At 56.2% G+C, this 23272-nt stretch overlaps 9 protein-coding genes across 9 annotated transcripts; 5 read left to right on the forward strand and 4 right to left on the reverse strand.

Moving 5' to 3' along the window:
- Window positions 1–178: 178 nt before the first annotated feature.
- BCV69DRAFT_274734 (hypothetical protein) lies at window positions 179–4183 on the forward strand (the record flags this gene model as incomplete). The annotated part of the gene is made up of 2 exons (XM_025491046.1): window positions 179–289; window positions 377–4183. 2 exons carry the CDS (start codon window positions 179–181, stop codon window positions 4181–4183), a joined length of 3918 nt encoding a protein of 1305 aa, XP_025345182.1.
- A 64-nt stretch (window positions 4184–4247) lies between these two features.
- BCV69DRAFT_91577 (DUF1445-domain-containing protein) lies at window positions 4248–5574 on the reverse strand. Its single transcript, XM_025495631.1, has 3 exons — window positions 4883–5574; window positions 4688–4800; window positions 4248–4602 (listed from the first exon to the last, which is right to left on the reverse strand). The coding sequence occupies exons 1-3, from the start codon at window positions 5406–5408 to the stop codon at window positions 4312–4314; spliced, it is 930 nt and encodes a 309-aa protein (XP_025345183.1). The 5' UTR covers window positions 5409–5574; the 3' UTR covers window positions 4248–4311.
- Window positions 5575–5837: 263 nt separating this feature from the next.
- On the forward strand, window positions 5838–8023 carry BCV69DRAFT_274742 (nicotinic acid plasma membrane transporter). Its single transcript, XM_025491047.1, has 2 exons — window positions 5838–6364; window positions 6492–8023. The coding sequence occupies exons 1-2, from the start codon at window positions 6143–6145 to the stop codon at window positions 7782–7784; spliced, it is 1515 nt and encodes a 504-aa protein (XP_025345184.1). The 5' UTR covers window positions 5838–6142; the 3' UTR covers window positions 7785–8023.
- A 127-nt stretch (window positions 8024–8150) lies between these two features.
- BCV69DRAFT_253514 (dihydrodipicolinate synthase) lies at window positions 8151–9104 on the reverse strand (the record flags this gene model as incomplete). Its single annotated transcript, XM_025490524.1, has 1 exon — window positions 8151–9104. The coding sequence occupies one exon, from the start codon at window positions 9102–9104 to the stop codon at window positions 8151–8153; it is 954 nt and encodes a 317-aa protein (XP_025345185.1).
- A 332-nt stretch (window positions 9105–9436) lies between these two features.
- Window positions 9437–12585, forward strand: BCV69DRAFT_285623 (hypothetical protein). The gene is made up of 3 exons (XM_025493451.1): window positions 9437–9737; window positions 9811–12151; window positions 12240–12585. The coding sequence occupies exons 1-3, from the start codon at window positions 9460–9462 to the stop codon at window positions 12318–12320; spliced, it is 2700 nt and encodes an 899-aa protein (XP_025345186.1). The 5' UTR covers window positions 9437–9459; the 3' UTR covers window positions 12321–12585.
- A 1316-nt stretch (window positions 12586–13901) lies between these two features.
- BCV69DRAFT_92044 (hypothetical protein) lies at window positions 13902–15025 on the forward strand. The gene is made up of 3 exons (XM_025495632.1): window positions 13902–14191; window positions 14299–14614; window positions 14691–15025. Exons 1-3 carry the CDS (start codon window positions 14179–14181, stop codon window positions 14929–14931), a joined length of 570 nt encoding a protein of 189 aa, XP_025345187.1. The 5' UTR covers window positions 13902–14178; the 3' UTR covers window positions 14932–15025.
- A 1955-nt stretch (window positions 15026–16980) lies between these two features.
- BCV69DRAFT_92061 (hypothetical protein) lies at window positions 16981–17545 on the reverse strand. Its single transcript, XM_025495633.1, has one exon. The coding sequence runs from the start codon at window positions 17443–17445 to the stop codon at window positions 17080–17082; it is 366 nt and encodes a 121-aa protein (XP_025345188.1). The 5' UTR covers window positions 17446–17545; the 3' UTR covers window positions 16981–17079.
- Window positions 17546–18473: 928 nt separating this feature from the next.
- On the reverse strand, window positions 18474–20033 carry BCV69DRAFT_288700 (hypothetical protein; the record flags this gene model as incomplete). The annotated part of the gene is made up of 2 exons (XM_025493640.1): window positions 18474–18614; window positions 18645–20033. 2 exons carry the CDS (start codon window positions 20031–20033, stop codon window positions 18474–18476), a joined length of 1530 nt encoding a protein of 509 aa, XP_025345189.1.
- Window positions 20034–21478: 1445 nt separating this feature from the next.
- Window positions 21479–22761, forward strand: BCV69DRAFT_242420 (agmatinase, mitochondrial precursor; the record flags this gene model as incomplete). The annotated part of the gene is made up of 3 exons (XM_025490034.1): window positions 21479–21540; window positions 21674–21745; window positions 21843–22761. Coding segments are annotated over 3 exons (1053 nt in total), but the record flags the coding sequence as incomplete, so codon positions are not given.
- Between the last annotated feature and the right edge of the window lie 511 nt (window positions 22762–23272).

Here is a 23272-nt window from a genome sequence, read left to right on the forward strand (position 1 = left end):
CCGCCCCCAGGGTCCTCCTTCCCAACACACTCCCACTGCAGCTGCTGATACCAATACGCTGTGCAGTCGCCTGGCAAAGGTCCTCGCAATGTAGACTCACATTCAAGTAGGAGTCGCCGCTTGGCCTTCTCCTCTCTGCTATCCTCGTCACCATTGCTCACAACTCACCCCTGCCGCCATGTCTTCTTCTTCGCAAGCTGCTGGAGGTGTTCGGATAAGTATCGATCGAGGTGGAACCTTCACGGACGTGCATAGCTCGAGGGCGGGTCATCCTGACATAGGCTTCAAGGTGAGAAGAAAGTGAAGCAGCACTTGTATCAGCCCAGGTTCTTTCTGACCCTTCTGCTGACACGCCTTGCCTCGTTCCTCTCAATAGGTCCTCTCTGAAAATCCCAGCGTCTATTCCAGCGCTCCAGCAGAAGGCGTGCGCCGCGTCCTCGAAGCAGTGCATGGCATCGAGATCAAGAGGGGCACAAAACTGCCCATAGAAAGCATCGAGAGCATTCGCATGGGTACCACTGTGGCTACCAATGCACTCCTCGAACGAAAAGGCGAGCCAACTGTCCTGGTTGTGACAAAGGGATTTCGCGATCTGCTGCGAATCGGCGCGCAGGCCAGGCCAGACATTTTTGATATTACAGCTGCCAAGCTCTCTCAGCTCTACGACAAGGTTATCGAAGTGGATGAGCGAGTGACAATTGCCACTGCCACTGAGGACCCCGAGGCTCGCGAAATTACCGAAGCAGAAGCCAAGACCAGGGGCCTAGTCAAGGGTTTGACGCAGGAGTGGATCCAGGTACTCAAAGAGCCAGAGCTCGACGTCATTACAGAAGAGCTTTCCACCCTCTATGCACAGGGCTATCGCTGTGCAGCGGTCGCCTGCGCGCATTCTTTTACATACCCAGCTCACGAGGACAGCATCGCAGACCTTGCACAGCGCATTGGCTACCGGGTCTCGGCCTCTCGAAAGATCTTGCCTATGATCAAGTATGTAGCTCGAGCCAACTCTGCAGTCGTTGATGCCTACCTCTCATTGGCAGTTGGCAACTACATCTCAGCCTTTGCATCCGAATTCGAAGGCGGACTAGATGCCCTGGGAAACAAGCTGGTCTTCATGTGCAGTGACGGCGGGCTTACTCGATACGACCGCTTCACAGGTGCTCGAGCGATTCTCTCAGGACCCGCAGCAGGAGTTGTGGGTTACAGCAAGACCTGCTTCAACACTACCTCTGAGCGCCGACCTATTCTCGCTGTCGACATGGGAGGCACATCGACCGACGTCTCCAGGTTCGACGGCAGACTCGAACACGTCTTCGAGTCCGAAATCAGTGAGATCAAGATTCAAGTGCCCATGCTCAACATCTCTACAGTCGCAGCAGGAGGCGGATCGGTACTCAAGTTCGTCAACGGAATGTTTGTCGTCGGACCTCAGTCAAGTGGCAGTAATCCTGGACCAGCCTGCTACGGCCGAGGCGGACCGCTCAGTATCACAGATGCTAATTTAGTCCTCGGCAGACTGTCTCCTGCATTCCCTTGCGTATTTGGACCGAATGAGGACCAGCCACTAGACGAAAAAGCTTCACGTAGAGCATTTGAAGCTATGCTGCCCTTGGTCAATCAAGAGAGGGAGGAAGCAGCTCGTACAAGTGGCAGACCTTCTCCTGCACCTCTCACCGTCGAGGAAATTGCAGCCGGTTTCATCGAAGTCAGCAACGAGTGTATGAGTCGGCCGATACGAAGCCTCTGCCAGAACAAGGGTCTCGATACGGCTGTCCACGACCTCGTGAGCTTCGGGGGTGCTGGAGGTCAGCATATGGTGGGCATCGCACAGAACCTGGGCATCCACAACATCATCGTCCCGCGCTTCTCTTCGATTCTCTCTGCCTATGGGTTAGCACTGGCCGACATGGTGTCAGAGCTACAAGAGCCCTGCGCCGAGGTTCTGACTGAAGCCACAAACACAGCGCTGAGAGCCTCTCTGGCTACTTTGATGAGCAAAGCACGTCAGAAGGTGCAGCTGGAGAGCGGGCTTGTTGCTGCTGATGGCGACAGCGCCAAAGCTGAAGGCTACCTCAACTGCCGCTATCAGGGCACATCGAATGCTATCATGATCCTTCTGCCCAGCGATGGAGACTTTGTCTCTTCCTTCAAAGCAATTCATCATCAACGATACGGCTTCACCCTCAAGGGGCGAGACATCATTGTAGACGACATCAGAGCTCGAGCTTGGGCAGAGTCTTCGATCAAGCAGCCTCGCGACTACCTTCAAGACCTGAACGAGTATGCTCCTGCGCCATTTGCCAAGGATCCCAACACTCCCACCAAGCAAATCTTCTTCACGCAAGGCGGCTGGCAAACGGCAACGGTCATACCTCTCAAAGATCTTGCCCCAGGTACGCAATGCTACGGCCCAGCTTTGATGTATGACGATACGCAGACACTCCTCGTCGAGCCTGGCTGCATTGCGACATGTCTACCGGAGCATGTAGTGGTGAAGCTGCCCTCTGCGAGCGAGGCCGCCAGTCTGGACTCAGCCATTACTTCGACCACTGACGATGGCGCTGCTCCTGATCCCGTCGCCCTCTCCGTGTTTGGGCACCGCTTCATGAGCTTGGCAGAGCAAATGGGGACTGTGCTCCGTCAGACTGCCGTCTCAACGAATGTCAAGGAGCGATTGGACTTTTCTTGTGCTTTGTTCAGCCACGACGGTGACCTGGTCGCCAACGCTCCTCATATCCCAGTCCATCTGGGTGCAATGAGTAGAGCCGTCAAGGCTCAAATCGAATTGTGGGCTGAGAAGATCAGGCCAGGCGACGTCATCGTGTCGAATGTACCCAAATACGGCGGAACTCATTTGCCAGACATCACAGTGATGACTCCCGCCTTTCACGAGGGCGAAATCGTCTTTTGGACAGCCTCCCGAGCACATCACGCCGACATCGGGGGGACAAGTCCTGGCAGCATGCCACCAGCAAGCAAGGAGCTCTGGCAAGAGGGAGCGCAGATCGACTCTTTTCTTCTGGTTAAGCAAGGTGCATTCGATGAGGAAGGCATTTTCGAGCTCCTCTCCGTCCTGCCTGCGCAATATCCTGGATGCAGTGGCACCAGGACACTAGAGGACAACCTCTCAGATCTTCGCGCCCAGGTCTCAGCCAACCAGAAGGGCATTGACCTGGTCTATGCCTTGATCAGAGACCAGGGCGGCCTAGGAAAGGTGCGCTTCTACATGGGTCACATCCAGAAGGCTGCAGAAGCTGCTGTTCGTCGGCTGCTCTGTGTCATTGCCAAGCGTCTGGGCAAGAATGTGCTCTCAGCAGAGCAGTTCCTCGACGATGGATGCATCATCAAGGTTCAGATCACCATCGACGAATTAGCTGGATCTGCAATCTTCGACTTCACGGGTACCAGTCTGCAGTCGTATGGCAACATCAATGCCCCACACGCCATCGTGCGGTCCGCCATTATCTATGTGCTGAGGAGTCTGATTGCTTCCGACATTCCTCTCAACCAAGGCTGTCTTGCTCCAGTAACGGTCGTGGTCCCAGAGGGCACGCTGTTGTCACCTGGCGACGAGGCAGCAGTCGTCGCAGGCAATGTTGAGACTTCACAGCAACTAGCTGACCTGTTGCTCACCGCTTTCGAGGCATGCGCGGGCTCCCAAGGCACCTGCAACAACCTGAGCTTTGGCTATGGAGGTAAAGACCCCTCCACTGGTCAAACGGTTCGTGGGTTCGGAAACTACGAGACTCTTGCTGGAGGAGCTGGAGCAGGTCCCGGCTGGAACGGCCAGAGTGCTATCCACGTCCACATGAGCAACACCGAAATCGGCGATCCCGAGATCATGGAGCGCAAGTACCCTCTTATTCTTCGACAATGGGGCATCCGCGAAGGCTCGGGAGGATCAGGCAAATACGTAGGCGGCAATGGCTGCATTCGTGATATTCAGTTTACTCGCCGGCTTCGGTGCGCCATTCTCTCAGAGTCGAGGAGCCAGGCACCGAGAGGTCTACATGGCGGCGGCAACGGTGCAGTGGGAGTCAATAAGTGGATCAGAGGCAAAGGCAAGGCGCAGAGGGTCCTCAATCTGGGTGGCAAGGCAGAGGCCCTCATGGAGGAGGGGGATCGCATCGTGATCATGACCCCAGGAGGCGGTGGCTACGGCGTTGCAGCCGACGAAGTGTGAGCAGCATAGAAGGAAGACCGCTAGCAATACATTCTCGAACGATGAGGGACTGAAGACTGACAATTGTGGCAAGGAGGAATAGTGACTATTTACGCGCAGCAGTCTAGTCACCCGCCCATGCCCTAATATCAACGAATAATCTGACCGTGTGCGACTGCCTCTTCTGGCAAATCTGTGACAAGCATGTGGCCAGGCATATGTCCGATAGCGATCTCGCCTTCGATGAGAGGCATTGCCCCTGATTCACCTGACTCCCTCTCCTTTGCCAGTCTAGCGAAAGTTTCCATGGCGACGAGCTGGGGCGTGACGCCACAACCCCAGAAGATGGGCACTTCCCCCTCGAGAATCTCAGTGGGAAAGCCAAAGTCTGGCTTGCTGATGTCTTCAATTCCCAGAACGCTCTTGGCTTGATCGTAGCCCTGTTTTGAAGCAAGGAGGGGGGGACACAGGTCAGTAGCGAGTCAGACAGAGCTCAGTCATCCACCGTAGCGCATGAAGCCTCACCCAGGCGACTGGCTCTCCGTGCGTGGAGATGAATTCTGCGGTGATTTGACGAGCCTTGAGCACGTCTTCCTTGCGGTAGGGCCGCATGGATACGACCATATGGCCTTGGAAGACTGTAAGAAGGGGTCATGCGAGGCTGTCTGGTCAGTATGGGTTGCTTCGAACCTTTGCTGGGTCCACACATCGCATGCTCACCTCCAGCAGGCAGGAGCTTGTACTTTGTCTTGTACATTGCCACCTGTCCTCCAGTCGACCAGTGCCTGGGAGTCAGTCCTCCTGCCGCAAGGGCATTCTCGAAGGAGAACGAACAGCCAATGAAGAAGGAGGAGAAGTCTGGCCTCCAGATCTCTTCGACGGACTCGGTAGAGGAGAGTAGCTTTCCCGAGCTCGTTTGGTACACATTGTAGCCAGAAAGGTCAGAGCAGACGTCTGAATCGAGCTGAGCTGCGCCAGCACTGATCAGGGGCGCAGGTATCTTGCGATCTCCATTGGCTGAGACGCCTAGTAGAGGACAAGAGACAGGATTGCGTCTGCAGAATCTCTCGAAGTCGGCTGCGAATCGAGCTGGTAGGATGAGCAGATTGGCCTGCACAAAGCCTGGACACTGGCCGCCTGTGCTTGTGGTGAAGGCTCCTTGACGGCAAGCCTTGCGCAGCTGGCCAGGCTCATGGAAGAAGGCAGCCTTGGTCGTCGTTGACGAGACGGTGACAGTGACGGTCATGCTTGTTTCTGGTGGTCAGATCGAGCATTCGATGGTAACGAAGAGACCAACCAGCTGCTTCATCCAACAGACGTCCAAGTCCACCTCGTCTGATGGGGACAGCAATCGTTCGCACGTCTGTCCGCGATGCCTCTGCTCTGTCTGATCGTGGCTCGCTCACCCCTGTGCTGAGCTCTCTACCGTATCCAGGCTGGAAAACCGGGGGCGAGACGGCCAATATGATAAGCTTCGAGGCCGGAGAGGCGCCAGCCCTGGTCAGCCACTGATACGAGCCGCTATCCGAGCTCAGGTCGAGGCCTGCCCTCCGTCGTCGTCCGTACGAATTCCCACGCTCTACTCCCGCTCCGCCTCCACGCAATGCCCCGCGCCGGGCCGGAACGAAGATCGGCTCCCTGGTGCCTTTATCTCTGGATGATACGCGCCTCGTACCGAAGTAGTCTACCCTTCCAGACCACACCAGCGTCCATTCGACCATATCAGCGTCCAATCAGCAATCAGCCGGGATCCACTGTGAGCCTCATGGCCACGGACAAGTGCCAGGCTTGGTATCGCACCCACTCCCACCTCCACAGGCACCCACAGCGGCTCGCAGCATCTCCTGATCCACCCCTCGCAAAGCTCATTAGGTACAAAGGATTGCTGCGTTGAGATCTCACCCCCCTGCCTCCTCCCTTACCCCATCAAAGACCCTTCGATATCTCCCCCACCTCCACTCTTGAGCACCTCATACCACTATGTCCACCTCGTCCCTGCAAGACAAGAAGGATTTCACAATGTCAGGAAAGGAAGGTCGACAGACCACCTTGCAGCCTTACTCTCTGCCAAAGGGGGAAGAGCACTCAGAACTGGCCAGCTCCATTGATCGCGAGGCCGAACGCAAGCTCCTCAGAAAGATAGACTGGAATCTAATGCCACTCATTATGATGCTGTACCTCGCCTCTTTCCTCGACAGATCGGTGAGTTGCCTGAGCAAGGGAGGCGTGGGGTATACCCCTACCTCGCGAAGTCGCACAATCTCCCACCAGACTACACCTAGGCCAGGCATTCTGACACTGCCTCTTCTTGCTCGTGTCTTCTGCACAGAACATCGGCAATGCAGCGGCCGCTGGAATGAGTACCAGCATTGGACTCAAGGGATACGAACTCAACGTCGCCACGTCGCTGCTCTTCGTCACATATATTATATTTGAACCTCCCACAACCATTCTGCTCCGAATCGTCGGTCCTTCTAAGTTGATCCCCATCATCGTCATCATCTGGTCCATCATTACTATCGCCACCGCCTTTGTCAAGACCTACGGTCAGCTAGTAGCATGCCGCTTGCTATTGGGACTTGCTGAGAGCGGTCTTTTCCCCTGTCTGACCCTTTACCTTGGACAATTCTACTATCGCAACGAGCAAGCAAAGCGAACGGCACTTCTCTTTGTCTCTGCAGCCCTCTCTGGCGCCATCAATGGGCTCCTCTCTTACGGTATCATCCATATCCGCGGCGGGTCTCTGGTCCCGTGGCAGTGGCTATACGTCATCGAAGGGTTGATCTCCCTCTGCGTTGGAATCGCCGCCATCTTCTTCCTCCCCGATCGCATCGAGAAGGCCCGCTTCCTCAATCCAGAGGAGAAGGCACTTGCTCTCAAGCGTCGAGAGATCAACGAGATGTGGGCAGGCGCAGAGCAGAAGTTCCAGTGGAGCGAGGTCACAAAGGCACTCAAAGACGGCAAGCTGTACCTCTCTGGATTGAGCCAATTCGGTATGGATACCGCTCTCTACGGATTTGGCACCTTTTTGCCTGTGATCGTAAAGCAGTTAGGCTTTAACACGGTCCAAGCCTACTTGCTCACCATCCCCGTCTATGTCCTCGGTGCAGGCACCTTCCTCGTCAACGCCGTCATTTCCGACAGAATCGAGAAGAGGGCAGTCTTCATCCTGTCCTTTGCGCCACTGACCGTCATTGGGTATGCCATTCTAGTAGCTCCTGGCCTCTCCAATGGCGTCTACCTCTTTGCCTGCTTCCTCGTGTCGGCGGGCATGTACACTGTCATTGGTCTCAATCTGGTCTGGCTCAACGTCAACCAGGCAGGACACTACAAGAGGGCCAGCGCTCTGGGGTTCCAGCAAGCAATGGGCAATTCAGCTGGAATCTTGGCTGGACAGCTGTACCAGTCCAGATGGTCGCCTCACTACCAGATTGGCCATGGAATCAGCTTGGGATGCATGATCCTGTGCATCATCGGCGCAGTCGGCCACACCCTCTGGCTGCGAAGGGAGAACGCCAAGAGAGACGCCATGAGCGCTGAAGAGGTCGAGAGGATCCTGTCAGAAGGAGGCGGCGAGGAGAAGATGGGAGACTTCTCACCCACATGGCGCTACAGGTATTGAAGCGCTCCTCGGCGCTGTAGATCGACTCATCCCTCGTCCGCCCCGTGTGCTGTGGACCACCCTCAATCGTTACCGTCTCTCTACGCTCTGTTTTTGTACCTTTCTCTAGGCCAGATTCTCGTCATCGCTTTCATGTCCAATAGGCTCGCAGCCGTGTCACATTCCCTTGTAGTTGCTCACACTTGTTATCAGTCACGACTCCGTCAATTCACGCTTCTCATGTCGACTCTGCTACGTTCGAATCCATTCTGTGCTGGCGTGAGAGCGATTCTTGAGGCAAGCGCTTTTGCGAGCGCTACAGTCACAGGGCTCACAGGGACTTGTCGCGTATTTGCATTGCACTGCACTATGAAGAAAGTCGCTTTTTCACAGGCTGCGCTCATAGGCCAAGAGTTGACCCAATGCAGAGGTGTCTTCGATGACTTCTGCTGCGCTGGGTGTGACCAAGGGCGACCGTACACGAGCGTGCTCAAAGGGCAGCCCTCGTATGGTGCAGGCATGGGCCTTGAGGCCACCAATGCCGCCCTTGCTGGCTTGCGTGTCCGCATTGGAAAGCAGAGTCTGCAAGTCCATGGCGTCTTTGAGGTCTCCCTTCTTCCATAGTTCACAGAGCTTGACGTGTGACTTGGGCGCTAGGTTGGCCGATGCTGCAATGACTCCAGAGGCCCCTCCGAGGAGCATATGGAGAGCGCTCTCAGAGCGTCCACCCAGCGTGAGGAACCGTTCTGGACCCAAGGTGGAAGCCACTCGATGGGCTGTCCCAACATTTCCACAGGTGAGCTTGACTCCCACGAAGTTTGCATTCCTCTTGGCGAGCTGTAGGAGATCGTCCGAGGTCAGGTTGATACCTCCAGTGACAGCGGGGAAGTTGTAGGCCATGACGGGTAGGGAACTAGAAGCGCATACATCGTCGTAGAATTGCAGAATGGCAGCTTTGCTGAGTGCTGCAGCCCAGTAGGAGGGTGGGAGGACGAGGGCGGCGGCAGCGCCTGCTGACTTTGCGTCCTCGATCAGTAGCAGCGTCGAACGCAGGGACTGGGCACCACAGCCTACGATGAGGTCGCAGTTGGTGAGTCCCTCTGCAACGAGTGCGTTTTGAATGGCCTTGAGGATCTGTAGGCGTTCCTCCCTCTCCACGAGGGGTGCTTCTCCATTGGTTCCCATGACTACCAGTCCTGCGAGTCCAGAGCGTGCGAGCCAAAGGGCGTGCTCGACGGTATTGTGGAGGTCGATGCTCTCATCTTGGTTGAAGAAGGTGAGGGTCGGGCTGTATGCGCCTGCTCGTGGCAGTCGAGCCTTGGCTGAGTGCTGTGCAGGCATGGCGTGGGACGTGGACGTGGTGGTAGTGTCTGCCAGCTGGACCATGTGTCGTCGCAAGCTGGCTACTTGTACTCACCACAGCAGTAGAGGGGGGCTGTCGCTTGTTCGTCTGTCTGTGCTGCTGCTTGCTTGCTTGCCTGGCCTCCCTCTACGGAAAGGGGCTGGCGGGGTTGGTGAACGGACTTTTTACGGCTCCAGACGTACGCACGACGGACGATTTTGGACGAGATAAGCGCGGGTGGGCGTGGGCGGGCGTCTGTGCCTGTTCCGTGCCTGGTGCGCTTGGCAGGGAGATTCATGCGCCTCGTCTCCACTCTACTCCCATTTGGCTCCATCGATCTCATCCCGTCTGCACATGACTGGCCGCCCGCCCTTCTCGAGGCCATACCAGGGCCAAGGTTCACTCCTCCAGGCTTCCTCTTCCTCGTCGTCTTCTTCCTCTCCTCCCACCATTGTCCAACAGCCAAATGCCACTGGCGCTGGAAGTCGCATGAACAGGGCCTGCCTCGAATGCCGTCTGGCCAAGTTCAAGTGTTCTCGCGATCGAGAGGCCGACGACTGCCAGAGATGCATTCATCATGGCTTCGACTGCGTCACCGTATCGCATAGAAGGGGGCGCAAGCCAAAGAGCAGGTCAGTCGAGCTAGTCCTTTCACAGAGCGGTCCCCAGACTCAGCACTGACACCTCTTCATTGCTTCCTCATAGATTGGCTGGCCTGGACGTATCGGCTGTTGGTCCCATCTCTCACTCAAAGACAAGCCTCAAACGGACACGCTCAGAGGAAGAGATCCAAGAATCACCTCTCACGCGGCCATCTGGAAGCCATTCGAACGTACCCTCAACTTCTCGCGAGGCCGATAGATCAGGCTTCCTGGGAGACGACGATGGACATGGAGGGGCAGGGATAGCCCTCGAGCTCTTGCGCCAGAATGCACCCAGTGGCATGAGCCAGCAGCAGCAGCAGCAACAACAACCACAACAACAACAACAAAGAAGATACCACGAGCACCAGCAACAGCAGCAAAATGGACGGGTGCAACTCACAACACCTGTACGACCCCCTCATCGTCCCACGAATGGCACCTCAGACCGAGACTGGGATCTCGATAGGTTGAAGAGCTACTTGGTGGCAGACCTACGGCGGACACAATCACACACTGCATCGTCATATACTCTCGTCACCCCCTCAAGAAATCTCTCGCCCAGAGCTCCGCCCGTGGGACGCTCCCAATGGCCCTCGCCCGCAGATCCACCACCTTATCCTGTGGATGTGCGCGTCAAAGATCAGCCCAAGACACTCGCATCCATCCTCGATCCTTCAGACAACCACGCTGCCTTCAGCGGGAGCAGCCCAACAGCTGATGAGCAGCGCGAGGATCCAGTCTCTGTTGGTACAATCAGCGCAAACGATGCAGCACAGCTGTACGCCTACTTCCTCTCCCACCTCAACATCTGGAGTGCAATGCTCGACGTCGATGTACAGACCCACGACTACGTACAGGATCGGTCCACTTTCCTTTACTCCGTCATCCTCTTTGCAGCGGCCAAAGCCATCCCTTGGAGAGATTCAGAGGCCGACTCCTGGGACTTCTTGAGGAAAGTGCGCGGCGGCATGACCACGCAGCCTGGACAGCGCAAAACAGACGAACAGGGCAATGCCATTAAGGACGCTTGGAGGATGATGAGAGACAGGCTCCACGCACATGCCAAAGACGAAGCTGCTAGATCACTCATTGACGGCGATCGATCGGTAGAGGCGGTACAAGCATTCTTCTTTCTAGCAACGTGGAAGGACATCGACGACTCCCTCACACACGTGCAGTCCGGATTCGCCTTCCGCCTGGCTCTAGACATGCGCTTAGGCGACTCGTGCCCTCGAAGCCTTTTGAAGCGTCCAACACATCGAGCTCTACCAGGCAACGCCTCATCGAGCCACGAGAAAGCTCGGGAGCGGGCGATACAGGTACACTTTCGCAAACGACAGCGCACCTTCCTTCAGCTCTTCGTCCAGGATCGACTCCAGTCAATCTACTATGTGTCACACCATACGATACCCGTCTTCCATCCTCTCATTCGAACAGCTGAGCTGTGGAAGGACGACCCACTGCATACTGCAAATGATAGCTGGTGCTGTGCAGCCGTAGAGATCCGCAAGATTCAGAGCCGATGGCAGGGCATCCTAGAGGACGACTCTTTCGCGCGAGGCTATCGGCCATCCGAGGCCCTTATCACATCCATCAGGAGAGACCTCGAGGAATGGCAGGCCAAGTGGTCATTCTGGACGCTGCCACGATCATCACAAAGAGGCGTGCCCGGCACTATGACAGCCCCAGAGAGAGCTTGTCGATCTGGTTCGATGATGATTTGGGCTAACAGCCTATCTCTACACTTGGGCTGTTCGATACTGAGGCAGCAGTCTCCCGAAGATGGCCCCATGCCTCTCGGTACCAGGTCAAATTGGGACCACCATTCGTCGACGAACCAGACACGAAGCAGGTCCACAACCCCTTCAGGGGGTCCACACCTTCTGTCTGCTCAAGCCCCCAGCGTGAGATTTTGCATAGAAGCCGCTAGAGGAGTCCTCGCAGGCGTCTTGGAAATACCGGTAGATCTGATCCGCGCTATACCGGACAGCTTGTCTCTTGAAGCTGCCCACGCAGCAAAATTCTTGACCAGCATGGTTTGCGTCTGCGAGGTGGCGACGCTGCAAGACAGATACCTCGCCAGCGTCATGGAGCTCTGCCAAAGGGTGAGGGATCGCTTCGAAGGTGGCACTTACACAGATCGAGACACCATCGCCCTGCATGCTCGCTTCCTTGACCGCCTTATCACAGCTGCGCGAGAGCCAGCAGCAACAGCAGTGGGCAACACAGGAGGATCAGCTGATACGAGCAGCGAAGTGACGTCTGGCGTTGCGCCTTCAGACGTCCCCTCCGACGTGTATGGCTACGGTGTTCACACTGCCAAGCCTGCTAATGCGGACCCATTCCATCCCTTTGGGCCTTTCGATGGCACTCTGCTGTCCTCTGCAGAACTGAACAATACTGTGAGTTGCAAAGGACGCCAAAGAACTTGTCTCTCTACCTGTCCGTACTGACATCTCTCTTCTCTTTTCGCTATCCTTTGCTAAACAGTCCCTGATTGACGATGCAATGTCATCCATGGACTTTGATGCTCAGGCATTCCTCAACTCGATTAGCGAGACTTTCTTCTGACGACACGGCTCGCATTGCGACACAACTGCGATGGAAGTCAGAAGCCAAGACACAATGTAATGATTCCTTCGTCAGTAGAGCCTCAGTAGAGCGAATGAATAGCTGTGTACATAGTGTGCAGAAAAGGGTGAAGCAGGTAGTGGAAGGATCGCAGTAGGCGCCAAGAGGAAGACTCTGTCTCTTGAGCTCTGTCATCATTCGCTTCCAGAAAGCAGACCCATGTGTGCATCGTGGCCCCAAGGGATTGATCTCTGACTGCTTCGCATAATGTCTTCCAGCCGCGTCAAGTGGCGACGTAGCATCGTCTGTGGCCGCGACAAGCTCATTGAGTCCGTCTTACGGTACAGCCTCATGCCAGTGTGCAAACTACGTTCCATATGATGAGCTGGAGGTCATGAAACCTTGTCTGTGCCACTCTCCTCGTTCGAGATTAGCACCACTACTCACTCTGCCGTCCAGACAGACGACCTACCCAGACTTGTTGCTACGAAGACCACACGCGAGCCGGAGGGGTCTTGATGGTCATTGTGTGGGTGCCGTATTTCCGAACTCAGAGTGGTGAACATGCAAAATCCTGAGTACAGAGGCAAGAACGCAAGAACGATTCTCTTCAGTTCTTCCCTCAGCACAGCCCTCGTCCTGTTCAGCATCGCTGGGGTGAAGCTACCTTGCCTGCCAAAGTTTCTTGTCCGCTCGACTTGAGTTGACTCACACAGTCTGACTTTGCCGCGAGATGAGGTTGCCCTTGACATGCCGCTACCTTGCAAGCAAGCCTTCCCACGCTGAAAGACGATTGCTCATCTGGCTGGCCGGTCTTCAATATTGTCTGTTTGGCGATTCCCGAGTGTGGGCAATGTCTGGAAAATCTGTGCTGCCGGTCAGTGGCTACGAGCAATACTGTTCTTGAATTCAGCCCGTATGCGAGGAAGCGACTGCCATGGTCCTCAGAGCAAAGACGACGAGCACAAAGCGGACGAACAATAGCGGCCGGAGCGGCTGGAGCGGCTGAACGTTGAGACGAGGGCTCAGCACAAGCTGCTTCCGGGTTGGTGACGACGTCGAGGAACGAATGATGACGGAGCGCAGCTGCACACCAGAGGCGGGAAAGGTGCGTAGGGTGACCCGTGCGGGCCAACGGAAGAGAAGGAGGGGTGGCCCGGTGACCCGATGGCCCGATAGCAATGATGAGGTCGTGATGGCCAGCAGGAGTCTTTATAAGACGTACTCTTGTTCTCCCCCCCTTTCTTTCCTCCTTTGTTCCCTGCCCACACGATCATCTTCAGAGTCGCCCCCTCTTGACTAGTAGCCTTGGCCACGCTGCATACATATACACCCACCAGCACTCGCAAGTCGCTCAGGCAGCACCCTTCGTTGAGCTGCTCTTGCTTCTCATACCACTACCATCGTTGTCTAAATATCGCCATCGCCATCACCACCCCACGCTCAACTCTCAGCCCTTGTGTACACCACATCTACCCACTCACGAGTCGTCGAAGGTGCCACGGCTACTCAATCTCAGTCACAGCATCCGAAGACATCACACCTAGCAGGCAGCTACGCGGACCACGATCACCTCGTCATCGAGACAAGTCCCAAGGTACTAGGCTCAAGGAGTCACTCTAGCCTTGCGCTCTACGAACAACATCCTGCTTCTCCAGCTGCAGTCGTCGCCATCCACTGCATAGCTCTCTCAAGCCTAGACACCGTAACGAGCACTCACTCTCAGTCAATATCATGGTGCTGTGTCTGCCACACTCCCACTCTACGACTACCAGTGACGACTACATCAGCCTAAAAGCACAGGACACCCAACGACTGCTGACAAGTGTCACTCGTTCTACTGGATACCCTCTTAACCATGTCACGTTTCGGTAAGTCACCTGCAGCGCTCGCATGCAAGACGACGCCACCACTTCGGCTATGCACGTTCAGAAAATTGATACCTGCAGCTCTCCCACGCTCCGCTTCCTTTCCCCAGACAAAGTCAAGATTGCAAGCCGTGACACATACAGGATCGAGAGACTGGTCATCAAGGGCAACGTAAACATACAACATAATCGCCAAGATTCGGCCCAGAAGCGACAGCACGACTTGACCTTGACGTCGTCAAAGGGAGAGCTTCAAGTCGGTGCTTTGCACATCACTGTAACCTCGGTCGTCGCATACGAGGCAGACCTCTTAAGCTGTGTCCGCCGGGCGAAGGAGGAGGTGGGGGCAGACATGCCCACTGGAGCACTGACAGCTCGGCAGCTACCAGTAACGATGATGATGGATCATCGGAATCTTTTCATGTGGTATGTCATTTTCTAAGTGCAGGTATTGCGATACAGAGCACCACCCTCTGATGGCTTCCCTCATGTTCTCATCTAGGCAAGTGACGCGAAGTCGCGCCACGGCATTCGAGCAAAAGCACGGGTTGCCAGTGCAGGTGCAGTTTGAATTTGGTCGGAAGATGGCCCGGCTTCAGTTTTTGAAGTGCCTCTCGTCTCGCAATTCGGGCGACTGGCAAGTGCTGGTCGCGGAGTGGCGACGGGCTCTCGGCTCGGTCGTGTCTTCGGACATCTTCAATGAGACCCTTCGATTCGGAACGGGACAGGTAGCTTTCCAGTGAATTGATTACTCTGGCCTGCTACCTCGTGGCATCGAGCACTTCTTGTCGGCGGTGCAAGGTCTTCATTTCGAAAATGAAGTACAATCAGTAAGTCAACAGTGCTTGATGGCGGCAACGGCACCCGAACACCAATCGAGCTGTCACTCTGACTGCTGTCCTTCCGTATGCAGTTTCTGGCAGAGAGACCTCATCCCTCGGTCTTAGCATGCCTGCAGGAGGATAGCTTCGGCCAATTCGCTTGGCCTCTCCCGCTTCTCACCAGCGTTGACGCCGGAAATGGGCGGCCACTCGTCGAACTGCTCGTCCCTCCGGATCTCTCTCGATCCTCGTTCGCCACAGGAGAGAGACAGCTGGCTGCGATTGCAGCATACATCGGCGCGCACCTGCGCGAAAGCGGTGTAGATTTCGAGGCCTCGACCATGGATATCAGTAGCATTCCACTACTGTTCTTTCCTGGTACGAACATCCCGGCGTCATAAGTCTCCCATCGGCGTTGTGATCCCTCTGATTCCATCGTTGACGATCTCATTACGCTCTGATGGTTGCGCCGTACCAACAGGCATCGCTCGTGGGGCGCTTTCCCGCGATCGTAGCCGACACTGGCTGTATGCAGTGTTTCTCTGCCTCTTCTTTCAGATGGGTCACAGTACTCAGCGCTACCAGGGACCAACATCAACATCGAGTATCTGGTGATCACAGGTCCGGTGCATATTCAAGGCGGTCAGGGAAACTCGAGCAACGCACCTGCTCAGGCAGGAAAGCGCAAGCGAGCCTTGGACCTTCCTCAGACCGCCTCTGACCTGATCGAGCCGCCGCTGCCTTCTCCGCCTGCCGCTCGCCGCCAAGACCGAGGAGAAGGCCCTTCTCAGTCTGAAAGAGAGGAAAGGCGCGAGCAGCCGCTGCTTCCAGGGCAAACCTCCGAGACACCCAGCCTCACCTTGCCACAGGTGCTTCAGCGCGAGCCGTCGCAGGAAGGCAGCTTGCCTGTTTCGACTCCCTCTCGTCTTCCTCGTCCGGAGGCGCCGACGCGCCAGGAGCGCTTTCCTCTTCTTCTTCCTTCAGGCCGCCAGCAGCAGCAGCAGCAACAACAACAAGCTGTCAGGCCTTTTCCTCTTCCTCCGCTTGCTTCTTTTACTCCGCGTCGACTGCAGCAGCAACATCAGCAACACCTCCATTGCCACCAACAAGAGCAAGTGGAGAGACTGGCTCCCTTTGCTTCTCATCTACAGCAGCGATCTGTGGCACCTACCCCTCTACGCTCTTTACAGCAGCAGTCTGCAGGGCCCTCTCTCATTCGCCCACTCCGCTCTCTACAGCAGTAACCAGGGCCGCCTTCCCCTCTCCAGCATCGTCAACAGCAGCAGCAGCAACAGCTACAGGTTCAGGTTCAGGTTCCGAGGCTTCCTCCTTTCCCTCCTCTCACTCCTCTGAGGACAGCAACATCACAGCCGCAGGATGGTCAGCAGCAGCAGCGGGGCCTCTCCGATCCTCTGCAGCGGCAACTTCCAGAGACCCCTGATCAGCAGATAAGACCTCCTCCTCGGCAACTTGGTCAGCAGGTCCCCTCTCCCCGGCAGCGCCGTCGCCGACAGCGCCAGCAACAAGGAGCGAGACCACGTCCGGCTGAGCAGTCCGTCCCTGCTCAGGCTGAAGCTGAAACGGAGCGACAAGAAGAGGCACTGCACCTGAGGCCTCGGAGGAGCAACAGGCTGGATGGCAGAAGAGGGCTACCTGATGCGCTGAAAGACTGGCTCAGTGCCGAGATGGGTTCGCCTGTGCACGACGAAGACTACGTGCCAGAGCACTCGGACAACGAAGCCGGCCCCTCTGCTGCTCGCACTGCTTCCTCTGTCGCCCAACGCGAGAGAAGAGGGAGAGGGCAGCTGGTTGTAGAGGATCTCACCTGGAGGGTTTACCGCGATCACTGGCACGCAATGCGTGATCAGCTGGTCAGTGGTGGGGCTCTGACGGCGGCTTGAAGCGATCAGAGGGTTGTTGCGGAGCACCTGCCGGCAAGCTGGCAGAACGCTCAGGACGTGCTGTGGTGGTGAGTCGCCGAAAAGTTGCATTATGAGCAGCTTCTATCTTCCCACTCACTGACGCTCCTACAATTCGACCTTTTGCGTACTGACCTCTGCATTGCACCGGTCAGGAGATGGTCAAATGCACACGCCTTGAAGTACGACCTGGAGTTCGGGCTCTCTGACGACACGCAGAGGAACACGTCAAGACAGCTGGACTTGTCCAGATGTTGATGATCACACGCGACTTCGAGTCCTCCACTTCTGCCGAGGCGACGATGCAAAAGTGGCTGGACAAGCTCCGCGGATTGGTCACCAAGGCCATCCGCCCTGTTTGCTTTGGACCCTGGCTTGGTACCAACTCAGGAACCGGGCACAACGGTCTGGCTCGTGAGGAGGATCGAAGAGCGCGATCCCGCCTACTTTGACAACCAAGTAAGTACATGATTACAAGAGGTGCGCAAGGACGATGAGCGCTGACACTGATGGACATGGTTTGCTTATGTAGGTCAACGTCAGACGCTGCAACGCGAGCATCGCAGGTCTGGTCGGTCGCGATGGCTGCTCGTCTTCAGAGAGCACGCCTTTAGCGCTCATGGTTCATACCAATACACGTGAAGACAAGCCGCCAAAGAAGAGGGAATCCGGTACCGCGCAAGATCTCCAAGCGCTCCCCGATAGGGATCAACAAGACTCACAATCTGTTCAAGCACTCGTCGCGCCCCAGGAAACAGAGTTCAGAAATGAGAGGTAGCATTCGCACGTTGCAACAATAACCTCTGCAAGACATCAAAAAGGATCTATCTGCTTTGACTGCCGTCGTGGTTCGCCAGCACAACGAGCAGTTTTCTACCGTCAATCGCAGCATAAGCCTCGACAGCAATTATACGCAGACGGTACAGCAATTTTGTAACCTGGCTGGACGAGATGTCAGGTACGATAGCCTCGCTTCTATCTTCTCGTAGTCGAGAACAACACACATCATATCAGCCACTACTCGATCTCGCTCGTGTGTACTGTCTGCGTGAGGGTGTGTGAGTGTGTGTGAGAGTGTGTGTGTGTGCGTTCGTAGGAGCGTATGTGTGTGTGTTCTCTCAAAAGCGAGCCTTCCGTCCACTCATACATCATGGTGACCGAATTGCCTCCCATGGCGCTGCAGGCACTCGCCAGTGACGTCGGCGGCGGCGACCCGTTTTGAGAGCAATACTGACTCAGGCTGGTGATGCTGGTGTCCTTCCAGATGCACCTAGACAAGCTGACCGGAGGACGACGACGATGACGACGGTGAAGATGATCTTCCAGTAGTCTCCAACCAGACCTGGAGGCGATAAGACGTACAAGAATATCGAGGGATACGCAGAGCACACATAATTGTCTACGTTCGAGATCGGTGATGAAGGAATTGGGATCTATTCCACTCTGCTGGCAGGACAGACGAGAGGAACACGCACACACACACACATGAGACTGCGAAAACGGCGAGAGGAGTGCTCGCACACTGTCTGCCTCTCTCTTTCTATATCACAAGACACCTTCAAACTTCTTGGCTACCTTCCTGAGCGAAACGGGCATACGTCTAGCCAGCTTTCCTTGCGATTCCATCTCCGTCTTCTCCGGGTCAGCCTCAGCATTCATTTCGGCCAGATCCGCCGCTGCCAGCTCCTCCGCACCATAGTAGAGATCCACTTCTACCGCCCTCTTCCAAGGTTTGCGAGTGAAGATCTTGTGGCCTAGATAAACGGCGACTGTGAAGAAGAGGGCAAAGTAGGCCAGGATGAAGTTGGTGGAGTCGAAGTTTCCCGGAATCCAATTCATGTAGCCGCTGACGACGAGGACTAGCGTAGCATTTACGAGACCATACCACCCTGCCCATCCACCGAATCTGCGAGACCAGTAGGGGAGTTGAGAGTGATCGAAGCCTTGTGCGTGGATGGCTTGGCGGAAACGGATGTGCGTGAGGGACATGATCACCCAGGTGACGAGGAGGGCTGCTGTGGACACATCGACAAAGTATCCGAGTGCGACGGATGAGTTGGTCGAGACCTGCAGGAAGGACAGTAGACCGATGAGGAGCATGCTTATCACCCCTACGTAAGGCACACCGTTGCGATTGGTGCGGGCAAAGATCTTGGGGAAGGTCCCCTCGGCAGCGAGACCGTAGAGAGTGCGGGCGCCAGCATAGACGTAGGCGTTGCCCGCAGAGAAGACACTGGTGAAGATGACGGCATTGATGATATGAGGCAGCACAGGGATGTCCAGTCGGTCCATTCCTCGCACCCAAGCAGACCTGGCCGCTCCCGGTGCCGAATTTGCAACGGCGGCGATGAGGATCGGGTCGTCGTGTGGGGTCATGATTCCAATTCCGAGGGCGGATCCCACAAAGAAGACCGACAGACGGATCCAGACTGTCTTGTAGATCTTGGGAACGGTGACGCGAGGGTTCTTGGCATCGCACGAGATCATCCCCACCATGTCTGGTCCCTGGAAAGCCCACGCAGCGTTCACCAACCCGGCAATTACGCCAATGAAGCGACCTGTGGAGCCCGTGGCTTGCCATTCGTTCATGGGTCCTGGATGTAGCCAATACCTGAATCCAAAGGAGTCTCGTTGAGGATTTGCTCCGCTCATGAAGAAGATGGTGGAGACGAGGAGGCCGGTGATGGTGATGATCTTGACGATCCCAATCCAGAATTCACCCTCTCCAAAGAACTTGGTCGACCAGATGTTGAGGGCGCAATATGCCCCCAGGAAGGCAAAGGGAATGGCGATGTCCAGGTCGGCGGCGGTCCAGTAACTCAGCACGGCCGTTCCAGCGGTGATCTCGAAGCAGACCAGACTGGCCATGAGGACCAGGTAGTTGACGCTGCTTGCGACTCCCGTAGATCGGTCGACGTAGACTGAGGCAAGTCGGTTGAAGTTGCTGGTGATCGGACGCCAGGAGACCATCTCTGCTTGCCCGATGTTGACGGCGGCGAGGATGGTGGCCATGTAGATGTACCCGATGAGCAACGAGATAGGTCCACCGCGGATGAGACCAGAGCTGCCCTGCATGAAGACGTTGGTCCCCATGGAGCCGGCCATTGCATAGACGGCCACTTGACGATACGATAGCGTCCTGGGCCGAATCTCAGTGGCACCGCTTGTGGTGGCCGAGTTGACAGTTGGCTGCCACTCGCTCACTTCCGCTACTGCTCCTTTGGGAGAGCTGCCGCCGGAGAGAAATTCCTTGATGTCGTCTTGTGAGGTGCTCATGTCTGCCGTGCGTTCGAACGAGGCCAGGGAGGATGATGGAGGGTGAGACTGATCGGCCAAGGGCTGGAATGCTCGAATGAAGAGGCTGCCGTGTCTGCTACGACTCTCGCTGCGAGATCATCGGACAGGCTAGCTATCTTTATAGCAGAACGCCTCCTCCTCAACCTCGTCTTGATCTCGACTAGTGTCTGGCCCATTGGGATGCGGTCAAGGCGAGACACCGTGCGATCGCCGATAGCGTAGTCTCCTCTCCCCCGCTCATTCCTCTGCACCGGTAGCCGTTGCTGTCCATCGATGAGGGCGGGAGTTATCTCGTCGTTGACCTTTGCCAAGAGAAGAATCTTGCAGCGGTGGGCGCCAAGAGGAGCAGTCGGGGATCGAACGCTTGCCTGGACTTGCGTGCGCGCCTGCCCACGCGCCAATTTCCCTTATCGCGTGCGGGGTGGGCCGTGCAGTGCGATGCAGTGGAGCAGCCTCACAACGCTTCTCCCCGCCTTTTCCCCCAAGCTGCGCATTTACCGGCTGAAGATGCGGTTCTACAAGAACGAGAGAGCTACGACTCCTGTTAAGCCGTGGCAGAAGTAGGTGGCACAGCCCAAGATCCGAAGGCAAGGGCAGATGACCCGGAAATGACACGGGTGCGATTCGCAGCAGCCCAATGGCAGGCGAGCCAGGACCAACAATAGAAGCAAAGAGGCGGTCCGTGGTCCCTCTTTACCAATCTCAGTTCAGGCACACAAGTCATCCAGCCCTGTCCTCCTCATGCTTCCCAACATTTGCGCTCAAGCACACCCTTATCGCGCCTAGTGCCGCACACGGAAGATCTCCGTCCGTACCCCAAGCCTCATCCTGCCAGCAACACGGAATCTTGACTGCGAGCACACAATCTGCCTGTATGAGATAGCTATCTGCCCTGCTGTCCCTACATACGCTCCTCATCTCTAACCTGTAGCGACCACGGAGAAGAACGCACATCGAGCCCGAGCCCTTTCCGCCCGTGAGATCGCACGGGAAGATCGAGTGCCGCTGCATTTTCTCTGCCCCTCGTCCTCCTCCCCCCACTCCAGAATTCTGCTTACTCCAGGTTAGCACTCTGGAACTGCCTTCGGCTTAGCGGATTCAGCAAGCTCTCTTCTTCGTGCACCGTGGGTCCTGCTCTCTCCCTACCCACGATGCGCTTCTTTCCTCGGCCAACCTTGCTACTGGTGGGCGCGGCAGCTTCAGCCTCGCTATGCCTGGCTCAAGCCGACGAGAGCTCCACTGCCAAGAGGTGGGATGTACCGGACTTTTACTTCACTGGCATCTCCACTTTTGCTCATATGGAGCACGTTAAGTGGTACGTCTCGTCTCGTCTCTTCTTCTCTCCAGCTTGGGCTCAAGGATCGCCTTGTTCCCTGTCCTCTGTTCCTCTCCGAAGTCCCTCTTCTGACGGTGCCATGCACGATCTCTCCTGGCCATCCGTCTTCCAGCCTGACCCAACCTTCAGCAGAGTTCGATATCGCACTGATCGGCATTCCGATAGACACCGCTGTATCTTTCAAGTGAGTAAGAGCGACATACGAGAGGAGTGCCGTATCGCAAGGATCGCTCGTCATCTAGTAATGCTCGGCACCTCTCTCCCCTTCCTCTGCTCTTCAGACCAGGGGCGAGATTCGGACCGCGTGCGATCCGCTTCGGCTCGGCGCGTCAGACGTCTTTCCGAACGTTCAACCCCATTCTGGGCATCAACCCCTTCCAGTCGAACGCCACGATTGTCGACTGTGGGGACATGCCCATTACACCCTTTGACAATTCGGTGGCCTTTTCACAAATCGAAGATGCCTATTCTGCACTGCTCCAGCACCCCACTCCTTCGGGAAGGAAAAGCCTCGGCGCTTCAAGCGAGCCTCGTAGCAAGGAACAGGGAGGGGTCCTCGCCCTGGACGGCAAGAGACACCCTCGCATCGCCTCGATGGGTGGGGATCACTCCATTGTACTTCCCATCTTACGGTCCTTGCACAAGGTGTACGGCCCCATTACGGTGATTCACATGGATGCGCACCTGGACTCTTGGCAGCCCAAAGCCTATGGATCCTCTGTGTGGGAAAGTGCTCAAGCTGGTTATACCCACGGGACCATGTTCCATCATGCCGCCGTCGAAGGGCTCACCGCCAACAATTCCGTCCACCTGGGCTTGCGCGGTCTGCTGAGCGGTGCCGACTACGATGACTACGTGCACGATGCAAATTGTGGATTCAGCTACCTCGAAACGCAAGAGATGGTAGACATGGGGCTGAACGAGGTGGCCAGGCTTGTGAAGGAACGTGTAGGAAACAGTCCGGTCTACCTGAGCATCGACGTGGACGTCATGGACCCCTCGGTGGCTCCCGGCACGGGTACCCCAGTCGCTGGAGGTCTACTATCTCGTGAGGTGCGCGAGCTGATTCGGTTACTCCAGGGAGTCAATCTGGTAGGAGTAGACGTGGTGGAAGTCTCCCCACCCTACGACAGTCAAGCAGAGATCACGGCATTGGCAGCTGCAGAGCTGATGTACGAGTTGATCACCATCATGGTCCTTCACCCACTGGATCGAGTAGCTATGCGAGGACTCTCACGACCTGGTAGACGATGGGAAGCCGCGGAAGCACAAGTGGTGGAGCTTGAAGACAAGACGACGGTGGGTGATTTCTTGCAGGAGACGACGTTCGGACTGAATAGGGGCGGTGCTGCTCAGCGTACGTTTGATGCTGCGAAATGCCTGATGGCAGCAGACGGTAGGCAGGCATGCTTGTCACTATGAAGGGCCCCGAGTCCTCTGGAAACAGCCATAGCAAGGCGATACCAAAGGAGCAGCAGGATGGCGAACTTTGACCCGACTTGCCCCACTCTACCTTTGTTCAAGATGGCTCTTTCCGCTCCTTCCCTATCGGTGTGCTGACGTGTTAGGTGCAATGCTGGCCTGCCTTGTTTTCCCATAAAGGAATCTCGTCATAGCTCTTGAGGAAATAGCTTGTCCCTTGCGGCCAGCTCCAGGTGGGCAGAAGGGACATATCCACTCCGACACAATGCATCGAGGGTCTAGTATCGGT

This window comes from Pseudomicrostroma glucosiphilum (genome assembly GCF_003144135.1).
Source record: "Pseudomicrostroma glucosiphilum strain MCA 4718 unplaced genomic scaffold BCV69scaffold_19, whole genome shotgun sequence".
NCBI lineage: Eukaryota > Fungi > Basidiomycota > Exobasidiomycetes > Microstromatales > Microstromataceae > Microstroma > Microstroma glucosiphilum.